This window comes from Hemiscyllium ocellatum, chromosome 5 (assembly GCF_020745735.1).
Source record: "Hemiscyllium ocellatum isolate sHemOce1 chromosome 5, sHemOce1.pat.X.cur, whole genome shotgun sequence".
Taxonomy (NCBI): Eukaryota; Metazoa; Chordata; class Chondrichthyes; order Orectolobiformes; family Hemiscylliidae; genus Hemiscyllium; species Hemiscyllium ocellatum.
In genome coordinates, this window is record NC_083405.1 from 139,854,066 (window position 1) to 139,874,177 (window position 20,112).

General features: G+C 49.3%; 1 protein-coding gene across 1 annotated transcript in view; it reads right to left on the minus strand.

Moving 5' to 3' along the window:
* Positions 1-663: 663 nt before the first annotated feature.
* Positions 664-20,112, minus strand: part of LOC132816255 (uncharacterized) — a 35,688-nt gene continuing 16,239 nt past the window's right edge. Inside the window, exons 6-8 of the mRNA XM_060825751.1 lie at positions 18,502-18,785; positions 8,095-8,294; positions 664-798 (exon numbers count right to left, since the gene is read on the minus strand). Coding sequence (XP_060681734.1) covers positions 8,129-8,294; positions 18,502-18,785 — 450 coding nt within the window. The 3' untranslated portion in view covers positions 664-798; positions 8,095-8,128. The remainder of the gene's footprint in view (positions 799-8,094; positions 8,295-18,501; positions 18,786-20,112) is intronic.

Sequence of the window (20,112 nt, forward strand, 5' to 3'; positions counted from 1 at the left end):
CTCCTGGGCTGTACATTTTCTTTGTTGAGGGATCTGTGGGTAAGCAGACCCAGGTCCCTCTGATCTTCAGTAATATCTGGGGTCTGATCATTCCCAGTGTAACCCCTTGCCTTGTTAGCCCTCCCCACCCCCCATTTCCAGCATGAATACCATGTGTGATTGCTCTGCCTGACTGGCCCAGGCTGGTGATAAACAGCAGGACGGCTCACCCCTAACCATGCTGCTGTCATCTGCAGAATTCGAGATCATAGCCCTGACATTTCAGCCCAAGTCATTAATCCACACGTGAAGGTATCATTCCAGCCTGACTCAGTCTCAGTCCATTCAAAGGCCACCTTCTCGGTGAATCGGTTCTCTGGTTCGAGTCTGTAAAACAAATAGCTTTTGAGGCTGTACCTGTGACCAATAAGACAGGCCAGGGTGTGTCTGAAATAATCCCCAAGCCAGTCATGGGAGTAACTGATGCAAAGGGGAAATTTATTTTTATATTGACCTGGAAGATGGGCATCATCTCTAACATCACCTGAGGGTGGAATCGAACCTGGGTCCCTGAGGCAATGGTACGAACCACTGAGCCAGCATGCCCTCACCCCACCATTGCTTTCCTGTATCTTGAACCTTTCCAGTCATAATGATTAAACACAATTAAAATCCAGCCTGGCAGATGGTGTAAGCCATTTATTTGTGAACAGAGTTAGAGTGAATCATAGATTGAGTCATGAACAAGTGTTATTAAGAGCAGCTACAGCTGACCCGCCTCAGTGAACCTTGCTGCACGTGAGAGATCAAACAGGTCACCTGAATTAAACACAGAAAAACAGAAGAGAGTTAGATATTTTGTCACAAATACATACTTATTTTGAAACAACACCACCAGCTCTGCACCTAACCCAGTCCCTCACATCAAAAAGAAACAGAGACAATCAAACAGGGAACTCTCAACCAGTTAGATTAATGTTCCTGACCAGGAAAATGGTCGTGTTTTATAAAGGATGTAATAACAGAGCAATTAGAAATATATAATATGATCAGGCAGAGTCAGTGTGGCTTCATGAAGGGGAAACTGATAAAGGGAAACCAGTAGATGTCACATATTTGGATTTCAAAAGACATTCAGTACAGGATTGGCCTTGGGGCTATTTAATTTAAGAGTCCATGGCGTTGGAAGCTGTAAATTAGCCTGGAGAGAGGATTGGCTAACTAATAGAAAACAAAGTGTTAGGATAAGGGGGCACTGTCATGATCTAACTCTGGGTGTTTACCCACTGGAGTTAAGAAGGATGAGGGGGGGAATCTGTTAGAAACTGACAGGATCCTGAATGGCCTGGATAGAGGGCACATTGAGATGCTTCCACTAGTAGGAGAGACAAGGAGTGAGGGACAACCCTTTAGAACAGAGATGAGGAGGAACGTCTTCAGCTGGGGTGGAGGTGAATCTGTGGAACTCATTGGCACAGAGGGCTATGGAGGCCGAGTGTATCTAAGACAGAGTGAGACAGGGTCTTGATTCATAAAGGGACCAAGGGTTATGGGGAGAAGGAAGGAGAATGTGATTGAGAAATAGGTCAGCCATGATTGAATGGCAGAACAGACTCAATGGGCCAATTGGCCTAATTCTGTTCCTCTATCTGATGGTCTTATGGTAACTGTAATTGGTGGAGTTGCCCCAGGGATCAGTGCTGGTGCCACAGTCATTTATAATCTGTATTAGTCATTATTTACAAACTGCATTCGCGACTTGAACAAGGGAAGTGAAAGTATTATTATCAAATTGGTTAACAAGAATAGTTAGGAAGGTGAGTGTTGTGGATGACGCAGAGTCTGCACAGGCAAAAATATGGCAGATAGAATATAATTTGCGAAAATTTAAGATGTTGTAATTTGGCAGGAACAACAGAGGAGCTGAATATTATTTAAATTAGAATTTCCCAGGAAGCTTCAACTGGAGACCTATTTCTTTATTATTCTATGAAATAAAGTTTAACTTTTTAACTCTTGTGACCTTGCTGCTGTGTACCTAAGCTTCCTTCATACCTGGGCACTTTGTCTCTGCTATGACCCTGTCCGCAGTGACATTATACACTTTTCAATATCCTCCTGCCCCCTCCCCTATACTTGAGAACATGTGACAATAAAATCTATAATGTAGAAAGAATAAGAGGCGACCTTGCTGAAACAAATTAATAAGATAAATACCATCAGACCGTCAGACTCAGGAACAGGAGGAGAGCATTCAATAGGATCATGGCTGATTTGATATGTCTCAGATTTCCTGCCCCTTCCCATAAGCTTTGATTCCCCGAATGATCAAGAATCTATTGATGTCAGCCTTAAATATACACAAGGACGCTGCCCCCACAGCTCTCTGTGAGAAGAAACTACTCCACATCTCCATCTTCAGTTGGTGCCTCTTTATTCTGAGACTGTGCCCTTTGGTGCCAGACTCTCCCTCCCATGAGGGGGAACCATCTTCCCAGCATTGACCCTGTCAAGCCCCTTAAGAATCTGATACGTTTCGATGAGATCACCTCTCATTCTTTTGACCTTCAAGGAGTATCATATAATCCCTACTGTGTGAAAACAGGCCATTTGGCCCAACTTGTCCACACCAACCATCCAAAGAGTAACCCACCCAGACCCATTTCCCCAACCCTGTTGTACATTTACCCCTGACTAATGCATCTAGTCTACACATCCCTGAACACTAGGGGCAATTTAGCATGGCCAATTCACCTAAACTGCACATCTTTGGACTGTGGGAGGAAACTGGAGCACCTGGAGGAAACCCACTCAGACACAGGGAGAACGTGCAAACTCCACACAGAGAGTCACCCGAGGCTGGAATCGAACCTGGGTCCCTGACGCTGTGAGGGAAGCAGTGCTAACCACTGAGCAACTGAGCCGCCCAGCCTGTTTAACTTCTGCTCATGAGACAATCCCTCCATCCTCAGGATCATCCGAGCAAACCTTCTCTGAGCTGCTTCCAATGAAATGATATCTGTCCAGTTCTGGTCCCAGCACTGATCTCTGTGGAACTCCACCAGTCACAGGTTACCAAGCTGATAAAGAATCCTTCATCCCCACTCACTGTTTCCTGCCCATCAGCTAATTCTTTATCCATGCCAATGTACTGCCTCCAACACTGTGGGCTGTTATCTTATAAGTTAACCTTGTGTGAGGTAGCTTATCGAACACCTTCTAGAAGTCAAATACAGCACATCGACTGGTTCCCCTCTATCTACTCTGGTTCAGACTTCCTCGAGAAATTAATAAATTAGTCAGACACGGTTTTCTTTTTATGAAGCCATGCTAATCTGCTTGATTAGTTATGACTTTCTAAATTGATTCCAATACATTTCTAACGATACATGTTTGGCTAATCAGCCGACAGTTACCCACGTTTTGGCTCCCTCCCTTTTTGAGTCAGGGTATCACATCAACATTTTTCCAATCCTCTGGCACTTCTCCAGAATCCAAAGATTTTTGGAAAGTTACAGCCAGTGCACCACCATCTCTGTAGCTCCCTCTTTTAGAATCCCTTGAGACATACCCCAGGACCAGGGGATTTTGCTCCCTTTAGCCCCATGAGTTTATCTAATATAATATAAGACTTCTCTAGTGATGGTGATTCTGCCCCCTGTACTCTTTAGTATGAATGGGATGTCCAAAGTACCCTTCTCCATAAAGACTGATGAAAAATATCTGTTTAACCTCTGTGTTCACCAAAACCGTGACTCCAGACTCATTTTCTAAGAGGTCATGTTCACATTGTCCTTTGTAGTTGTGATGTATTTAAAGAAACTCTGATCGTTTGTTTTCATATTCCTTGTTAATTTGATATTGTATTTATTTTTTCTCTTTATCTTTTGAGTCTCCTTGCTGGATTCTGAATTGGGAGGCAATTGCCTCGCGGTATTATAACAAGATGATCCATCCAGAAACTCAGCGAATGGGAGCTATGTTCAAATCCCACAACAGCAGATGATGGAATTTCACTTCAAAGAAGAATCTAATGTAAAGGGTCTGATGATGGCCATGAAGCCACTGTCAGATAAACTCATCTGGGTCAGCAATGTCTTTGAGGGAAGGAAACTGCCATCTTTCCCTGGTCTGATGTACATGTGACTCCAGACCCACAGCAATGTCGCTCTCTCTTAATTGCTCTCTGGTATCACAAAGCTAGTCCCTTTTCTTCCTAAAAGCTGCTCCTCGGCTCAAGGAGACTCTGTTCCTTGATTGTTTTCAGAGGGGTAATAAACCGGGCGGGGCTGCGATCAGTCTGGTTTGGTACAGAGACAAAAAGGGTTTTGAGAGGCCTTTTGTTTCTCAGTAAACAGATGAGACTTCAGGCCAAAGTGACCATGCGTTAGAAGTGATTTGTATAAAGACAGGGGAGTGGTCAGCTCTCTAGCTGAGCTGCGCTGAGCTGTTTTATTTCAGTCCTGAACTGGGAAGTTCAACAGGGAGCTGTATGGAAACTCACTCTCTTTTCTGCCCTTCAACTCCAACCTGTAAGTATGTGTTCCATTTGTCCTGGGTTTTAAAGGGGGTTTACTTTTTGGGACTATTGTGTATATTCGGAACAGCTGGCTAGGTTGAGTTCTGTAGGGGTTCTTTATTCTGTTCTGTGTGTTTCACTGTGTAATTTTGTGAATAATTTTTTGCCTGTTTTAAAATCTAGTAGTTAACCTAGCTACCTCATGGAGTAATTTTCACTGTTCACTTACCGAAACAAATTGCAAAGTTCAGTCTAGGGCTGCCTGCTTAAGAATGTTTTGAGTGGTCTGGCCTGGTCACATGGCAATTAGGGATGGGTGATAAATGTTTGCCTGCCCACAGATGCCCTCACCCTGTGAGTGAATATAAAATAATCGCAGCCTTTGGGACGATCATGGACTTTGACCTAAATAATGTGTCCAGACCTGAACACCATCCTCCAAATGTGGTCTGTTGTTGAGCCCCTGAACCCCGAGGTGTCTCTGCTCCTGTCCTCCCCTCACAGGTGTCCCATTGAGTCGGTATTGTCTCTCTATGTTCCTTCTCCCGAAATGCCTCACCTCACATTTCCCAGCTTTGAAATGCATTTGCCAGGTGTCTGTCCATTTGGCCAACTGTTCAATGTCCCTCTGGAGTCTCTCTGTATCATCCTCACAATTCCCTATTCTCCCTGGCTTAGTACCCTCTCCAAATATAGATAATTTACCCTCAACTCTCATCCCTAAAATTATTTATATAAACCAGAAAAACCAAGGTTCCCATCACAGAACCCTGGGGAACACCATTGTCAACACAGCGCCAGGGACCTGGGTTCAATTCCCGCCTCAGGCGACTGACTGTGTGGAGTTTGCACGTTCTCCCCGTGTCTGCGTGGGTTTCTGCCGGGTGCTCCGGTTTCCTCCCACAGTCCAAAGATGTGCGGGTCAGGTGAATTGGACATGCTAAATTGCCCGTAGTGTTAGGTAAGGGGTATATGTTGGGGTATGGGTGGGTTGCGCTTCGGCGGGTCGGTGTGGACTTGTTGGGCCGAAGGGCCTGTTTCCACACTGTAAGTAATCTAATCTAAAACTGGCCTCCAATCTGAGAAATGCCCATCTATACCCAGCCTCTGTTCCTTATCTGTTCAGCACCTTCTAATCCATGTTACTGAGGTCCCATTAATCCCAAACAGTTCTCATTTGTTAACCGACCTGCCATGTGGCACCGTGTCAAGTCCTATCTGAAAATTCAAATATACAACATTCACAGCAGAACCCTCAACAAAGAGCTCAACTCAATTTGTCAGACATGACCTGCCATTGACAAAGCCATGTTGACTGTCTCGTTACAAGTTCTGTTTCTCTGAGTGTATATTTACCATAAACCGGATCAGGACCTCCGTCAGTTTCCCCACTATTGATGTCACACTGACAGGACTATGGTTTCTTGGGCTTTCATTTGCCTCTTTCTTAAACAACAGCGTGACATTTCCAATCCCTCAGGACTAATTCTATTTCAGAGGGACCAGGAACATTTCTGTCAATGGCTCTGCAATTTGTTCCCTTACCCCTCTCAGCAATCTCGTATGCATCCTATCTGGGCCCGGCAACTTCTCTAGCTGGAGATTTGCCAGTCTTTTTAGCACCTCTTCTTTATTTATCACGAGACGGTTCAGATGCTGAGCACCAACATTATCACCATTTTCTAATTTGGTAAAAACAGACGCCAAATATTTATTCCGTAGCCCCCTGTCTCATCCTTTTCTTCAGTGAGCAGCTTGCCCTGTTTGGTCCCTATGGGCCGCACACTATCCTTCACTCATCTTTTATTGTTAATATGTTTGATGAACATTTGACTGTTTGTTTTAGCACAGCCTGCCATCCTTTCCTTATGCTTCCCCTTAGCCTTTCTGCTCTCCTGCATCTGAGACACTCTTCCTGATTTACTGCCATTATTATTCCAGTGTGTATCTACTTTTTCTACTTTATTCTCTCATCAATACCCCAAACCATCTTGGGTACTCTCACTTTGGATTAGCCCATATTATTTCTCATGGGCATGTACCTAGCTTGCACTGTATTCATCTTTCTTTTGAAATGCTCCCATATTTCACCCACTGGTTTCTTCATCAGAATGCTTGTCCAATCAACTTCTCCAGTTCAACTTTAAGATGAAAGTCTGCCCTCTCCCTGTCTGGGATCTTAACCATTGATTGTTTTTATCTTTTTCCAATTTAATATTGAATCTTGTTACGGTATGATCACTATTTCCCAAATGCTCCCCTGCTCTAACATTCTTCACTTCGTCTGCCTCATTTCCTAGGAGCACATCCTGCACTGCTCGCTGCCTGGTATGATTGTAAATGTCCTGTTTCAGAAAGGTCTCCAGTACACACTGCAGGGATTACTCCCCTTCCATGCACCACATTTTTTCCAGTCCACCTGCGGGTATTTGAAATCACCAACTATCACAACTCTACACATCATGCAGATATCCAGAACCTGTGTACAAATGTTCTCTTCTAGTTCCTGACCCTCCGACAGTGTGGCACTCCCTCAGTAATGACCTCCAACAATGCGGCACTTCCTCAGCACTGACCCTCCGACAGTGTGGCACTCCCTCAGCACTGACCCTCCAACAATGCGGCACTTCCTCAGCACTGACCCTCCGACAGTGTGGCACTCCCTCAGCACTGACCCTCCAACCATGCCCACTCCCTCAGCACTGACCCTCCAACAGTGCGGCACTCCCTCAGCACTGACCCTCCAACAGTGCCCACTCCCTCAGCACTGACCCTCCAACAGTGCGGCGCTCCCTCAGCACTGACCCTCCGACAGTGCCCACTCCCTCAGCACTGACCCTCACTCTGTGTTTGACTGTGGTGTCAGTCCTAGATGTCGTGCTGTGGGCTGAATTTGTATTGACACATTGTGACTGGGATGAGATCATTTGGAAAAGGCTAACATGACATCATCTTTAGCCAGCTTTACAGATCCGCTGTGTCCCAAAACTGGTCCCTTTTTACTAAAAGCTGTTCCTTTTCTCACGGATACTGTCTCCTTGGGCAGTAATACACCATTCCGAGGGCTGTTTAGTCGCGTTTGGTCATTTCGGGCATGAGCCCTTCTTCAGGAAATCTTCTCATGCCCGAAACGTCGAATCTCCTGTTCCTTGGATGCTGCCTGACCTGCTGCGCTTTTCCAGCAACACATTTTCAGCTTTGATCTCCAGCATCTGCAGTCCTCACTTTCTCGAAGTCTGGTTTGGTACTGAGATTAAAGGGTATATTGAGAGGCCTTTGTGTTTATATGTAAACAGATGAGACTTCAGCCCAAAGTGGACATGTTTTCGAAGTGACCTGTATAATGAAAGGGTAGTGGTCAGCTCTCTAGCTGAGCAGTTTAGTTCAGTCCAGGGCTAGTTGGGTGTTCAACAGTGATCTATGTGGGAACTCTCTCTCTCTCTTTCGGTCCTTCTAACTTTAACCTGTAAGTCCGTTATAACTGCGAGTCCCTGCTGCTTTGATAATTGGTCTATTTATTTCTGTGTCTGCGTGGAAGCCTTCTCTCTGTTGAAGTGCAAAGGGTGTGAATTGAAAATAGAAGAACATTGAAATACCTCAGGCACTGCTAATGAAGATATGGGATTCCCTTTAACAATCTTCAAGGAACGGAGTTACCATTTCGTAGATCTCAACCTCACAGAGAGTCAGGATTTTGTTATTCCCTCGGATGTAGATGTTGACATATTGACCCTCCATTCCTTTACACTCGAAAGTATAAGTTACCTGCTGCTGAGTGACGTTGACAATTCCACATCTGAAAGATTTAATTCATCATGTTAGTCACCAAATACACCTAGAATGTCAAACATTGAAGAAAATCCATCGATCAAACCTGCCTCCGATCAGACTAAGTTTCCAATCTGACATCATTCACCTACATTTTAACAAAGTCTTTTCCCTGGGGTCGGGGAGTCCAGAACTAGAAGGTTTAGTGTGAGAGGGGAAAGATATAAAAGAGACCTAAGGTGCAATGTTTTCACACAGAGGGTGGTACATGTATGGAATGAGCTGCCAGAGGAAGTGGTGGAGGCTGGTACAATTACAACAGTTAAAAGGCATTTGGATGGGTATATGAATAGGAAGGGTTTGGAGGGAAAAGGGTCGGGTGCTGGCAGGTGGGACTAGATTGTGTTGGGATATCTGGTCAGCATAGACGGGTTGGACCGATGGGTCTGTTTCCATGCTGTACAGCTCTATGACTCTCTGACTTTGCCTATTTACCCTATCCATGCCCCACATGATTTGGTAAACCTCTATAAGGTCACCCCTCAGCCTCTGACGCTCCAGGGAAAACAGCCCCAGCCTGTTTAGCCTCTCCCTGTAGCTCAAATCCTCCAACCCTGGCAACATCCTTGTAAATCTTTTCTGAAGTTTCACAACATCTTTCCAATAGGAAGGAGACCAGAATTGCACACAATATTCCAACAGTGGCCTAACCAATGTCCTGTACAGCTGCAACATGACCTCTCAACTCCTGTACTCAATACTCTGACCAATAAAGGAAAGCATACCAAACACCACCTTCACTATCCTATCTACCTGTGACTCCACTTTCAAGGAGCTATGAACCTGCACTCCAAGGTCTCTTTGTTCAGCAACATTCCCTAGGACCTTACCATTAAGTGTATAAGTCCTGCTAAGATTTGCTTTCCCAAAATGCAGCACCTCGCATTTATCTGAATTATCTCCATCTGCCACTTCTCAGCCCATTGGTCCAGATCCTGTTGTAATCTGAGGTAACCCTCTTCGCTGTCCACTACACCTCCAATTTTGGTGTCATCTGCAAACTTACTAACTGTACCTCTTATGCTCGCATTCAAATCATTTATGTAAATGACAAAAAGTAGAGGGCCCAGCACCGATCCTTGTGGCACTCCACTGGTCACAGGCCTCCAGTCTGAAAAACAACCCTCAACCACCACCCTCTGCCTTCTACCTTTGAGCCAGTTCTGTACCCAAATGGCTAGTTCTCCCTGTATTCCATGAGATCTAACTTTGCTAACCAGTCTCCCATGGGGAACCTGTCAAATGCCTTACTGAAGTCCATATAGATCACATCTATCCCTCTGCCCTTATGAATCCTCTTTGTTACTTCTTCAAAAAACTCAATCAAGTTTGTGAGACATGATTTCCCACGCACAAAGCCATGTTGACTGTCCCTAATCAGTCCTTGTGTTTCTAAACACATGTACATCCTGTCCCTCAGGATTCCCTCCCACCACCGAGGTCAGGCTCTCTGGTCTATAGTTCCCTGGCTTGTCCTTACCGCCCTTCTTAAACAGTGGCACCACGTTTGCCAACCTCCAGTCTTCCAGCACCTCACCTGTGATTATTGATGATTCAAATAGCTCAGTAAGAGGCCCAGCAATCACTTCTCTACCCCAGAGTTCTGGGGTATACCTGATCAGGTCCTAGGGATTTATCCATGTTTATGCATTTCAAGACATCCAGCACTACCTCCTCTGTAATATGGACATTTTTCAAGATGTCACCATCTATTTCCCTACAGTCTATATCTTCCATATCCTTTTCCACAGTAAATACTGTGCAAAATACTCGTTTAGTATCTAGACCTTTTTATTTCTATCTCAGGCGACCGACTCAACACGGACATTTACTATAAACCGACCGACTCCCACAGCTACCTAGATTACACCTCCTCCCAACCTGCCCCCTGTAAAAACGCCATCCCATATTCCCAACTCCTTCGCCTCCACTGTATCTGCTCCCAGGAGGACCAGTTCCAATACCGAACAACCCAGATGGCCTCCTTCTTCAAAGACCGCAATTTCCCCTCAGACGTGGTTGACGATGCTATCCACCGCATCTCCTCCATTTCCCGCTCCTCCGCCCTTGAGCCCTGCCCCTCCAATCGCCACCAGGACAGAACCCCACTGGTCCTCACCGTCCACCCCACCAACCTCCAGATAGAAAGGAGTTTGCCAAGCTGCTGGCGAGGATATTTGCCTCCTCACTCTCCATGGGAGACGTACCGGAGGATTGGAAGGAGGCGAATGTTGTTCCTCTTTTCAAGAAGAGTAATAGGGAAATCCCTGGCGATTACAGACCAGTCAGTCTCATGTCTGTGGTCAGCAAGGTTTTGGAAAGAATTCTGAGGGATAGGATTTATGACTATTTGGAAAAGCACAGCATGATTAAAGGCAGTCAGCATGGCTTTGTGAGGGGCAGGTCATGCCTCACAAATCTTATTGAGTTCTTTGAGGAGGTGTCGAGACAGATCGATGAAGGTCGAGCTGTGGATGTGGTGTATATGGACTTCAGCAAGGCATTTGATAAGGTTCCCCACAGTAGGCTCATTCATTAAGTCAGGGAGTATGGGATACAGGGAGATTTGGCTATCTGGATTCAGAATTGGCTGGCTGACAGAAGGCAGAGTGGTTGCTGATGGAAAGTATTCTGCCTGGCGGTCAGTGTTGAGTGGGGTCCCACGGGGCTCTGTTCTTGGGCCTCTGCTCTTTGTAGTTTTTATAAATGACTTAGATGAGGAGGTTGAGGGGCGGGTTAGTAAATTTGCAGATGACACAAAGTTGGAGGTGCCGTTGATAGTATCGAGGGCTATTGCAGGCTGCAGCACGACATAGACAGGATGCAGAACTGGACTGAGAAATGGCAGATGGAGTTCACCCTGGATAAATGTGAAGTGATGCATTTTGGAAGGTCAAACTTGAATGCTGAATATAGGATTAAAAACAGGATTCTTGGCAGTGTGGAGGAACAGAGGGATCTGGGTGTTCAAGTTCATAGATCCCTCAAAGTTGCCACCCAAGTGGATAGGGTTGTTAAGAAAGTTGTTTAGATTAGATTACTTACAATGTGGAAACAGGCCCTTCGACACCAACCCTCCAAAGCGCAACCCACCCAGACCCATTCCCCTACATTTACCCCTTCACCTAACACTACGGGCAATCTCCCATGGCCAATTCACCTAACCTGCACATCTTTGGACTGTGGGAGGAAACTGGAGCATCTGGAGGAAACCCACGCAGACACGGGGAGAATGTGCAAACTCCACACAGTCAGTCACCTGAACCCGGGTCTCTGGCGCTGTGAGGCAGCAGTTAGCTTTAAGTAACAGGGGGATCGAGTTTAAGAGCTGCAAGGTTTTGCTGCAGCTCTACAAGTCCCTGGTGAGACCACACTTGGAATATTGTGTCCAATTCTGGTCGCCCTACTATAGGAGGGATACAGAGGCTTTGGAGAGGGTGCAAAGAAGGTGTACCAGGATGCTGCCTGGACTGGAGGGCTTGCCTTATGAAGGAAGGTTGAATAAGCTCAGGGCTTTTCTCTCTGGAGAGAAGGAGGAAGAGAGGAGACCTGATCGAGGTGTACAAGGTAATGAGAGGCTTGGATAGAGTCAATAGCCAGAGACTCTTCCCCAGGGCAGGATTGACTGGCACGAGGGGACGTAGTTTGAAGATATTAGGAGGAAGGTATAGAGGAGACGTCTGAGGTAGGTTCTTTACGAAGAGAATTATGAATGCATGGAATGCGTTGCCAGCTGTGGTGGTGGGAGCAGAGTCATTGGGGACATTTAAGCGACTGCTGGACATGCACACGGATAGCAGTGAGTTGAGGGGTGTGTAGGTTCAGTTATGTTACATTAGGATTAAACCACAGAACAACATCATGGGCCGAAGGGCCTTTTCTGTGCTGTATTTTCTATGTTCGATATTCTATCTCAGCCAGGGCTGCAGGGACCGACCGGACCTCCCAGTCACTACACACTATAATCCCCCTTCCCACTCCCTCTCTGACATGACCATCGTTCTCCTCCTCCATGGCCACAATGAACCAAACCGCACATTGGAAGAACAACACCTCATCTTCCGCCTGGGGAGACCACAAACCGGACGACTCAACATTTAGTTCTCCAATTACATATCACCTCCCTCCCCATCTCCCGACTCCCTTTCAGAGTCCCATCCCCCTCCAGTTCTCTCACCCAGCCACCAACCCGAATCATTCCTCTCATTCACCAACCAGGTCAGACACTCTGTCTGTCAACACCTACCACAACCTCACCATCCTGCCCCCGCCACCCCCTTTATTGGCAGCTCCCCGAATCCACTCCAGTCGTGAAAGAGGTTACACCCGAAACTTGACTTCTCTCCCCCCTGATACTGTCTGCCTTATTGTGACGGTGAGTGTGTGTGTACAGCAGGTGGTGACGGTGAGTGTGTGTGTGTACAGCAGGTGGTGACAGTGAGTGTGTGTGTACAGCAGGTGGTGACGGTGAGTGTGTGGGTACAGCAGGTGGTGACAGTGAGTGTGTGTACACCAGGTGGTGACGGTGAGTGTGTGGGTACAGCAGGTGGTGACGGTGAGTGTGTGTGTACAGCAGGTGGTGACGGTGAGTGTGTGTACAGCAGGTGGTGACAGTGAGTGTGTGTGTGTACAGCAGGTGGTGACGGTGAGTGTGTGGGCACAGCAGGTGGTGACGGTGAGTGTGTGTGTACAGCAGGTGGTGACGGTGAGTGTGTGTACAGCAGGTGGTGACGGTGAGTGTGTGTGTACAGCAGGTGGTGACGGTGAGTGTGTGTACAGCAGGTGGTGACGGTGAGTGTGTGTGTACAGCAGGTGGTGACGGTGAGTGTGTGGGTACAGCAGGTGGTGACGGTGTGTGTGTGTGAACAGCAGGTGGTGACAGTGAGTGTCTGTGTCCAGCAGGTGGTGACGGTGAGTGTGTGGGCACAGCAGGTGGTGACGGTGAGTGTGTGTGTACAGCAGGTGGTGACGGTGAGTGTGTGTACAGCAGGTGGTGACGGTGAGTGTGTGATTACCGCAGGTGGTGACGGTGAGTGTGTGATTACAGCAGGTGGTGACGGTGAGTGTGTGTGTGTACAGCAGGTGGTGACGGTGAGTGTGTGGGTACAGCAGGTGGTGACGGTGTGTGTGTGTGAACAGCAGGTGGTGACAGTGAGTGTCTGTGTCCAGCAGGTGGTGACGGTGAGTGTGTGGGCACAGCAGGTGGTGACGGTGAGTGTGTGTGTACAGCAGGTGGTGACGGTGAGTGTGTGATTACAGCAGGTGGTGACGGTGAGTGTGTGGGTACAGCAGGTGGTGACGGTGAGTGTGTGTGTACAGCAGGTGGTGACAGTGAGGACGTGTGTACAGCAGGTGGTGACGGTGAGTGTGTGTGTACAGCAGGTGGTGACAGTGAGGACGTGTGTACAGCAGGTGGTGACGGTGAGTGTGTGTGTACAGCAGGTGGTGACAGTGAGGCCGTGTGTACAGCAGGTGGTGACGGTGAGTGTGTGTGTACAGCAGGTGGTGACGGTGAGTGTGTGTGTCCAGCAGGTGGTGACGGTGAGTGTGTGTGTACAGCAGGTGGTGACGATGAGTGTGTGGGTACAGCAGGTGGTGACGGTGAGTGTGTGGGTACAGCAGGTGGTGACGGCGAGTGTGTGGGTACAGCAGGTGGTGACGGTGAGTGTGTGGGTACAGCAGGTGGTGACGGTGAGAGTGTGTGTACAGCAGGTGGTGACGGTGAGTGTGTGGGTACAGCAGGTGGTGACGGTGAGTGTGTGGGTACAGCAGGTGGTGACGGCGAGTGTGTGTGTACAGCAGGTGGTGACGGTGAGTGTGTGTGTACAGCAGGTGGTGATGGTGAGTGTGTGTGGGTACAGCAGGTGGTGACGGTGAGTGTGTGTGTACAGCAGGTGGTGATGGTGAGTGTGTGTGTGTCCAGCAGGTGGTGACGGTGAGTGTGTGGGTACAGCAGGTGGTGACGGTGAGTGCGTGTGTACAGCAGGTGGTGACGGTGAGTGTGTGTGTACAGCAGGTGGTGACGGTGAGTGTGTGGGTACAGCAGGTGGTGATGGTGTGTGTGTGATTACAGCAGGTTGTGACGGTGAGTGTGTGTGTCCAGCAGGTGGTGACGGTGAGTGTGTGCGTACAGCAGGTGGTGACGGTGAGTGTGTGTGTACAGCAGGTGGTGACGGTGAATGTGTGTGTCCAGCAGGTGGTGACGGTGAGTGTGTGTGATTACAGCAGGTGGTGACGGTGAGTGTGTGTACAGCAGGTGGTGACGGTGAGTGTGTGATTACCGCAGGTGGTGACGGTGAGTGTGTGATTACAGCAGGTGGTGACGGTGAGTGTGTGTGTGTACAGCAGGTGGTGACGGTGAGTGTGTGGGTACAGCAGGTGGTGACGGTGTGTGTGTGTGAACAGCAGGTGGTGACAGTGAGTGTCTGTGTCCAGCAGGTGGTGACGGTGAGTGTGTGGGCACAGCAGGTGGTGACGGTGAGTGTGTGTGTACAGCAGGTGGTGACGGTGAGTGTGTGATTACCGCAGGTGGTGACGGTGAGTGTGTGATTACAGCAGGTGGTGACGGTGAGTGTGTGGGTACAGCAGGTGGTGACGGTGAGTGCGTGTGTACAGCAGGTGGTGACGGTGAGTGTGTGTGTACAGCAGGTGGTGACAGTGAGGCCGTGTGTACAGCAGGTGGTGACGGTGAGTGTGTGTGTACAGCAGGTGGTGACAGTGAGGCCGTGTGTACAGCAGGTGGTGACGGTGAGTGTGTGTGTCCAGCAGGTGGTGACGGTGAGTGTGTGTGTCCAGCAGGTGGTGACGGTGAGTGTGTGTGTACAGCAGGTGGTGACGATGAGTGTGTGGGTACAGCAGGTGGTGACGGTGAGTGTGTGGGTACAGCAGGTGGTGACGGTGAGAGTGTGTGTACAGCAGGTGGTGACGGTGAGTGTGTGGGTACAGCAGGTGGTGACGGTGAGTGTGTGGGTACAGCAGGTGGTGACGGCGAGTGTGTGTGTACAGCAGGTGGTGACGGTGAGTGTGTGTGTACAGCAGGTGGTGATGGTGAGTGTGTGTGGGTACAGCAGGTGGTGACGGTGAGTGTGTGTGTACAGCAGGTGGTGATGGTGAGTGTGTGTGTCCAGCAGGTGGTGACGGTGAGTGTGTGGGTACAGCAGGTGGTGACGGTGAGTGCGTGTGTACAGCAGGTGGTGACGGTGAGTGTGTGTGTACAGCAGGTGGTGACGGTGAGTGTGTGGGTACAGCAGGTGGTGATGGTGTGTGTGTGATTACAGCAGGTTGTGACGGTGAGTGTGTGTGTCCAGCAGGTGGTGACGGTGAGTGTGTGTGTACAGGAGGTGGTGACGGTGAGTGTGTGTGTACAGCAGGTGGTGACGGTGAATGTGTGTGTCCAGCAGGTGGTGACGGTGAGTGTGTGTGATTACAGCAGGTGGTGACGGTGAGTGTGTGATTACAGCAGGTTGTGACGGTGAGTGTGTGGGTACAGCAGGTGGTGACGGTGAGTGTGTGATTACAGCAGGTTGTGACGGTGAATGTGTGTGTCCAGCAGGTGGTGACGGTGAGTGTGTGTGATTACAGCAGGTGGTGACGGTGAGTGTGTGGGTACAGCAGGTTGTGACGGTGAGTGTGTGGGTACAGCAGGTGGTGACGGTGAGTGTGTGATTACAGCAGGTTGTGACGGTGAGTGTGTGGGTACAGCAGGTGGTGACGGTGAGTGTGTGTGTCCAGCAGGTGGTGACGGTGAGTGTGTGATTACAGCAGGTGGTGACGGTGAGTGTGTGATTACAGCAGGTGGTGACGGTGAGTGTGTGGGTACAGCAGGTGGTGACGGTGAGTGTGTGTGTACAGCAGGTGGTGACGGTGAGTGTGTGATTACAGCAGGTGGTGACGGTGAGTGTGTGTGTACAGCAGGTGGTGACGGTGAGTGTGTGGGTACAGCAGGTGGTGACGGTGAGTGTGTGTGAACAGCAGGTGGTGACGGTGAGTGTGTGGGTTCAGCAGGTGGTGACGGTGAGTGTGTGTGTCCAGCAGGTGGTGATGGTGTGTGTGTGTGTACAGCAGGTGGTGATAGTGAGTGTGTGTGTACAGCAGGTGGTGACGGTGAGTGTGTGATTACAGCAGGTGGTGACGGTGAGTGTGTGGGTACAGCAGGTGGTGACGGTGAGTGTGTGTGAACAGCAGGTGGTGACGGTGAGTGTGTGGGTTCAGCAGGTGGTGACGGTGAGTGTGTGGGTACAGCAGGTGGTGATGGTGTGTGTGTGGGTACAGCAGGTGGTGACGGTGAGTGTGTGATTACAGCAGGTGGTGACGGTGAGTGTGTGTGTCCAGCAGGTGGTGACGGTGAGTGTGTGATTACAGCAGGTTGTGACGGTGAGTGTGTGTGTGTCCAGCAGGTGGTGACGGTGAGTGTGTGATTACAGCAGGTTGTGACGGTGAGTGTGTGGGTACAGCAGGTGGTGACGGTGAGTGTGTGTGTACAGCAGGTGGTGACGGTGAGTGTGTGGGTACAGCAGGTGGTGACGGTGAGTGTGTGTGAACAGCAGGTGGTGACGGTGAGTGTGTGGGTACAGCAGGTGGTGACGGTGAGTGTGTGAACAGCAGGTGGTGACGGTGAGTGTGTGAACAGCAGGTGGTGACGGTGAGTGTGTGTGTACAGCAGGTGGTGACAGTGAGTGTGTGTACAGCATGTGGTGACGGTGAGTGTGTGTGAACAGCAGGTGGTGACGGTGAGTGCGTGTGTACAGCAGGTGGTGACGGTGAGTGTGTGGGTACAGCAGGTGGTGACGGTGAGTGTGTGTGAACAGCAGGTGGTGACGGTGAGTGTGTGTGTACAGCAGGTGGTGACAGTGAGTGTGTGATTACAGCAGGTGGTGACGGTGAGTGCGTGTGTACAGCAGGTGGTGACAGTGAGTGTGTGTGTACAGCAGGTGGTGACGGTGAGTGAGTGTGTACAGCAGGTGGTGACGGTGAGTGTGTGTGTACAGCAGGTGGTGACGGTGAGTGAGTGTGTACAGCAGGTGGTGACGGTGAGTGTGTGGGTACAGCAGGTGGTGACGGTGAGTGTGTGGGTGCAGCAGGTGGTGACGGTGAGTGAGTGTGTACAGCAGGTGGTGACGGTGAGTGTGTGTGTACAGCAGGTGGTGACGGTGAGTGAGTGTGTACAGCAGGTGGTGACGGTGAGTGTGTGGGTACAGCAGGTGGTGACGGTGAGTGTGTGGGTGCAGCAGGTGGTGACGGTGAGTGTGTGGGTACAGCAGGTGGTGACAGTGAGTGTGTGGGTGCAGCAGGTGGTGACGGTGAGTGTGTGGGTACAGCAGGTGGTGACGGTGAGTGTGTGTGTACAGCAGGTGGTGACGGTGAGTGTGTGGGTGCAGCAGGTGGTGACGGTGAGTGTGTGGGTACAGCAGGTCATCAGGATAAAGGGATGGAAGTGTCTGGGGCAAGAGTGGTCTGAGTTGGAGGATCAGCCATGACCATATGGAATAGCAGAGTAGGTTCAATGGGCCGAATGGCCTCCTCACGCTTTGATGACACATGAGAGTTCTCTCCTCCTGGGATTGTCAGTCAGTGTGGTTTCTGAAACTCAGACATTCTGGACATTTTTGGTGAAAGTTTGTAAACCCAATGTTTCTTTTTGCCTCCTTCTTAGCCACAGTGCCCTCGAAGCTCACTCCCCACCGCACTGAGCTCTGAACACCATCACTCCCCACCGCACTGAGCTCTGAACACCATCACTCCCCACCGCACTGAGCTCTGAACACCATCACTCCCCACCGCACTGAGCTCTGAACACTATCACTCCCCACCGCACTGAGCTCTGAACACCATCATTCCAGCCTTGTCTACCCTTCCTCCCAGTCAGACATTTTACAGTCTTTCTCACATCATCGCCTTCACCTTGATCTCTCCCTCAACCTTACCCACTCATTCCTCTCCCTCCCCTTCCCTCTCCCTCATCCTCCTCCCTGCCTCCATCTCCCTCATCCTCCTCCCTCACTCCCTCCCTCTCCCTCATCCCCCTCCCTCACTCATCCCCTTCTCTCTGTCTCTCTGCCCACTCAGTGCTCGGAGGCCTCAGGCTTATTTAACCGCACAGGCCGATGAGCCCCATTGGAACTTGTTGAACCAACATTCCCACAATCCCCCACGGAGGTGTCGTGTTGGATAGTTACAGTGGGTTGGAATTCCCATTGTTCTCCAGTGAGTTTCCGATGCGGATCTCTGCCCCTGACAGGCGGCCGTAGCAGCACAGTTCAGCTCTGTTTGTGATCTTCACCGTGGCGATGTGGTAAGGTTGTTGTAAGTTGATTCTCCACCAGGGATTGGCCATCAGTGTGGTATGGGTGCAGGAGTGGCCAGCCCACTGAGACGCAGTGTTACCATCAATCGCCCGCTCAGCCTCTCCCCCGGGGGCTGTTGTGGATTGAGTTACTTGTCCTTTCAGAGCCACATTCTCCTGACGGAAAAGTGTCAAGACTTTACATTAAACTTTGAAACATACCACTCAGCATGAGTAGGCCATTCAGCCTTTCAAATTGTTCTGTCATTCAACATGATCATTCCCTTACCCCAATGCCACATTCACACTCCCCCCTCATGCTCCGCGATGCCTTTCAAACCTCAGACCTGACCTTTCTGGAATATACACAGTGACCTTTCCTCCATGACCTTCTGTACTCCAGAGTTCCATCCAGGCACCAGGATGTAAGGCCAGGATTGGACCATCAGAATTGTTCAGGCCATTCCCGGTCAGTGATGATATCCCCACTTGAAGTCTCTAGTGGGTCAATCCTACTCCTGACCATCCTTTTTGCAAGTGTGAATTTTAAAAAGTGATTTTTGAAGTCCGTGGTAAGTTTCCTTCTGGTAACCCCTTTTAATAGCAGCTCTAAGCTGCCGTGTGGCTCTGGGCTGGTCTCTGTCTTTCCCGCTCAGCAGGATCGATGCTGTAGTTTGTAGTTTTACACTTTTATTTTTACACAGCCCCTTATCCCTTTCATTGTCCATGGCTGTTTTATCCTGTGAAAGCGGATCTTTTCCCTCTCAGGAATATAAACTGGCTTTGTACGGTGTTCAATGTTTCCTTAAACATTCCCCACAGTTCTTCAGGTATTTTACACATCAGCAGGTTTTCCAGTTTCCCGTGGACAGTCTCTGTCTCATCGTGTTAAGCTCAGCAATCACACAGCACCAGGTTAGAGTCCAACAGCTTTATTTAAAATCACAATCTTTTGGGGAACACTGCTCCTTAATCTGTGAGGTGACATTTCACCAGGTAAGAGGAACAACCTTGTGTTTTCAACTGAACCTGTTGGGCTCTGACCTGGTGTGGGGGGAGAATACTGAGCTGGGCTAGCCCAGTCCCCAGCCCAACACCAGCAACTCCACATCATTTTGTTAAAGTCGGCCAAATTCAGACATTTCCGTAGTTGATGGATTTTTTTTCGCTTTCAGACATTGTAACACGATCAATCACCGCTTAGTAAATATTCAGGTCCTGGAGGGATTTTCATTTGAGGAGGGGTTGAGTTGACAGACACCTGGCAAATGCATTTCAAAGCTGGGAAATGTGAGGTGAGGCATTTCGGGAGAAGGAACATAGAGAGACAATACCGACTCAATGGGACAACTGTGAGGGGAGGACAGGAGCAGAGACACGTCGGGGTTCAGGGGCATGGTTCTCCGAAGGTGGCCTGGCAAGTTGGAACAATCTTCAAGGAGGCTTATAGGATCCTTGGGTTTATAATTAGGGGCTTCGAGTGTAAATGCGAGGTGGGGATGTT